Raw genomic sequence first — 4,250 nt, 5'->3', positions numbered from 1 at the left:
GGGAGGTGAATAATCATCATCGAAGGTAAATTATTTCTCCTTAAAAGCAGCCACAGGCTCGTGATTGAGCGGGCGCGGGGGGGGGGGAGGTGGAGAGGGAAGAGAGAGGTTTTTGGCATCTGATTCGTGATCTCGTTAATTTTTTCCCCTTCCGCGATTGACCAATCCTGGGAAGGGAGGGAGGGGGGAGGAGGGCTGGTCCCTGATTTTGAATCTGATTGGGCGAGAGGAAATTTTGGGAAGGGGCTTAGGCAGCCAAGGTCTCTTTGATGGCGCTGGGAAGGGGGAAAAGGAAGAGAGGGGGCCGGACTGGAATTGATTAAGTTGGGAGGAGAAAAAGGAGAAGGCTGGGCGAAGCGCAGCTCAGCCCGGGGGCCCTCCTTTGAAACGGACTAATTGGGGAGCGAAGACACAAAGGGACGCGAAAGGCGCTCGGAGAGACGCACAGCAAGGAAGTTTCCTGCTGGGTGAGTGGAGTTGCTCGCCTGGATCTCCCAGGCGGATCCCCCCTCTTCACCCCTCCCCGCAAAAAACCAACTCGGAAACTTTTGCCAGGACCCGTGTCCCCCGAGGGAGTGACAGATCCCAGCTCGTCCTGGGGAGGAGACGAGGCGATCGGGTGTCGGTGAGAACCGAGGGGGGAAGAGAGCCACCATGCGCCTTGCCGACGCGTCCTTGGCTCGCTGCCTGGCGCCGCCGCCGCCGCTGTTGCTGCTGCTGCTGCTGGGCTCCTGCCGGGCCCAGTTCCATGGGGAGAAGGGCATTTCGATCCCCGACCACGGCTTCTGCCAGCCGATTTCCATCCCTCTGTGCACCGACATTGCCTACAACCAGACGATCATGCCTAACTTGCTGGGGCACACGAGCCAAGAGGACGCGGGTTTGGAGGTGCACCAGTTCTACCCGCTGGTGAAGGTGCAGTGCTCGCCGGAGCTCAAGTTTTTCCTGTGCTCCATGTACGCGCCTGTGTGCACCGTCCTGGAGCAGGCTATCCCGCCGTGCCGCTCCATCTGCGAGCGGGCGCGCCAGGGCTGCGAGGCGCTCATGAACAAGTTCGGCTTCCAGTGGCCCGAGCGGCTGCGCTGCGAGAACTTCCCACGCCACGGCGCGGAGCAGATCTGCGTGGGGCAGAACCACTCGGAGGAAGGCGGCTCGCCCGCGCTGCTCACCAGCGCCACCCCGATCGCCGGCCAAGGCACGGCGGGCCACCCCCGCTACGCCACCCTGGAGCACCCGTTCCACTGCCCGCGCGTACTCAAGGTGCCCAGCTACCTCAACTACAAGTTCCTGGGCGAGAAGGACTGTGCTGCGCCCTGCGAGCCAGCCAAGCCCGACGGGCACATGTTCTTCAACCAGGAGGAGATCCGCTTCGCGCGCATATGGATCCTCATCTGGTCGGTGCTGTGCTGCGCCTCCACCTTCTTCACCGTCACCACCTACCTGGTGGACATGCAGCGCTTCCGCTACCCGGAGAGGCCCATCATCTTCCTGTCGGGCTGCTACACCATGGTGTCCGTGGCTTACATCGCCGGTTTCGTCCTAGAGGAGCGTGTGGTGTGCAACGAGCGCTTCCAGGACGACGGCTACCGCACGGTGGTGCAGGGCACCAAGAAGGAAGGCTGCACCATCCTCTTCATGATGCTCTACTTCTTCAGCATGGCCAGCTCCATCTGGTGGGTCATCCTCTCGCTCACCTGGTTCCTAGCAGCTGGCATGAAGTGGGGCCACGAGGCCATCGAGGCCAACTCTCAGTACTTCCACTTGGCCGCCTGGGCCGTGCCAGCCGTCAAGACCATCACCATCCTGGCCATGGGACAGATTGATGGCGACCTGCTCAGCGGCGTGTGCTTCGTGGGCCTCAACAACATTGATCCCCTGCGTGGTTTCGTGCTGGCGCCACTCTTCGTCTACCTCTTCATCGGCACCTCCTTCCTGCTGGCGGGCTTCGTGTCCCTCTTCCGCATCCGGACCATCATGAAGCACGGAGGCACCAAGACGGAGAAGCTGGAGCGCCTCATGGTGCGCATCGGCGTCTTCAGTGTGCTCTACACCGTCCCGGCCACCATTGTCATCGCCTGCTACTTCTACGAGCAGGCCTTCCGCGAGCACTGGGAGCGCAGCTGGATCAGCCAAAACTGCAAGAGCTTGGCCATCCCCTGCCCGCTCCAGTACACCCCGCGCATGAACCCCGACTTCACCGTCTACATGATCAAGTATCTCATGACGCTCATCGTGGGCATCACCTCGGGGTTCTGGATCTGGTCGGGGAAAACCCTGCACTCCTGGAGGAAATTCTATACCCGGCTAACTAACAGCAAACACGGGGAGACGACCGTTTGAAAAGGGGGATATCGAGAGGTGGGGGAAGGAGAGACTTGGTTTGCCAGCCCCAAACTTTGAAACAATTATGAAATAAAACGGGGGGGCCCACCCCGGAAGTGCTCTGTGGGGGGTATGGTTTTGTTTTGTTTTTTGCAGGGAGGGGGAGCCTCTCTCTGGAATTTGGGAAGTCCTGTTGCACAGCGCCGAGACCTTCCTTTTGACAATCTCGAGAGAAAACACGGAGGCACAGGAGGAAAAGAACGAGGGAGAGAGACCGAAGTATTTAAAACTGTCTCCTTTTAATTAAAACTTTTTTTTGCTTTAGGTTTTTATTAACTATTAAAGGGTGTCTTTTGTAATTAAAATTGTAAATAGCATTTGTAAATTTAATTATATATTTCTATTTAAAAAAAAAGAGCGAGAGAGAATGCCAGCAAGGACCCAGAAACATAGGGAGAGGGTAAAAGAAAGGAAATGAGCACCCATATTCTTCTCCCCCCCCCTTCTTTGGGTACTATATATATTTTTTCCCCTTTGCCATACCATCATCACCCCTCCTTCTCCATGGAGCCATGAGGACTGCCTGCTGTTTGGGTTGGCCCCTTAATAGGACATTCTCGCTTAAACTTTTCTGAAGAGCCAGGCTTGGAATTGCTCCCCCACCCCCTGCAAAAACACATCGCCCACCAACTCCCCTTTGGAGACTACAGTTTTTTTGGTACTGTTCCAGGAAGACTTCTCCCATCTCTCTCATTTTTTCTTCTCCGCTTCTGAAGGTTTGCAAGTAACTTTCTGCATCTATGAAAACACAGTGCTGTTGGGGGTGGGATGTGAGTCTTCTCTCCTTTGCTGAAAATTGGGCCCTGGCTGTGCGCATCTCCTCATGGTGATTTCTGCTAAAGAAAGAAATCTGCTGCAAGAAAAGGGTCCCCCTCTCCCTCCTGCCTCAAGCTGCAGAGTTTTTTTTTTCTGTTGCATTTGTACATTTCTATTCCCCCCACTCCCTTTAGATGTTTTGTACAAAAGGTGTCTTTTTAAAACTACATTTCCTGTATTAAACAGACTTGTTCTTTGCAAATTCAGTTTTGAGTTTTTTTCAGAAATGGCAGCAGCTTCAAAAGCAATCTGTTGGCGAGATGACCCTCAGTCAAATTCTATAAAGCAGTTAAATGCTACAATGCATACTTCACAGACCAGCAAACAATGCCTGCTTGCCAAAGGGATGAATCTATTTTTTTTCTTAAAGAAAGAACCTTTTTAGAAAGGGACACTGGAAAGTGCTTGATGACATTTTATAAAGTTTTCAAGGAGAATCCCCATATATATATATATATATATATATATATATACACAAGGCATTTATTTAACTTTTGAGAACTTGTACCTTACGTTACCAGAAATTCTTTCCCCTGCTCCTTGAAAAAAAATATGGCTCAATTTTGTGCCTTTTTTGTGCTACTCCTTCTCCCTTGCCAGCTTTCAAAAAATTTCAAAAATATTTGGACAGGTTCTTAAGTGACATTATGAGGAAGTATCAGGTTTGTGTTTTTTGTTCAGTAAGAGTGGTGTGTCTGGTGGAAATGTTGTCGTATTCACGGCATTAACTAATTTGTTTGGAAGTAAGTTCCGCTGATTTTTTTTTGATAGAATGGATTTCCAAAAATGTTTGTGAGACCACAGTCCAAGGCTTCCACTGAAATCTATGTGCGTTGATTCACGTGTTAGAATTTGTAATCAAACAGCACTTTCTAGGGAAACAAAGGATGACCATGTGCAGATAATCATATGTGACAATTGCCTACACATGCATTTTGCTGAATGTTATGTAACCTCTTGAAAGATTTAATTGCCACCTCATTGTTCTCTTTCCCGCTCCAAGTAAATCTGGTTGCAGGTAGGTAGCCGTGTTAGTCTGGATCGAAGTAAAA

The 4,250-nt window shown here is 51.9% G+C and overlaps 1 protein-coding gene across 1 annotated transcript; it reads left to right on the top strand.

Annotated features, from left to right (window-relative positions):
- The first annotated feature begins 229 nt into the window (after positions 1–229).
- On the top strand, positions 230–3,400 carry FZD2 (frizzled class receptor 2). Its single transcript, XM_035136358.3, has one exon. The coding sequence runs from the start codon at positions 655–657 to the stop codon at positions 2,338–2,340; it is 1,686 nt and encodes a 561-aa protein (XP_034992249.1). The 5' UTR covers positions 230–654; the 3' UTR covers positions 2,341–3,400.
- The last annotated feature ends 850 nt before the right edge of the window (positions 3,401–4,250 follow it).

This window comes from Zootoca vivipara, chromosome 12 (genome assembly GCF_965207765.1).
Source record: "Zootoca vivipara chromosome 12, rZooViv2.hap1.1, whole genome shotgun sequence".
NCBI classification, from domain to species: Eukaryota; Metazoa; Chordata; class Lepidosauria; order Squamata; family Lacertidae; genus Zootoca; species Zootoca vivipara.
Note: the sequence above shows the minus strand (reverse complement) of the source record. Positions and strands in the feature narration are given on the sequence as shown.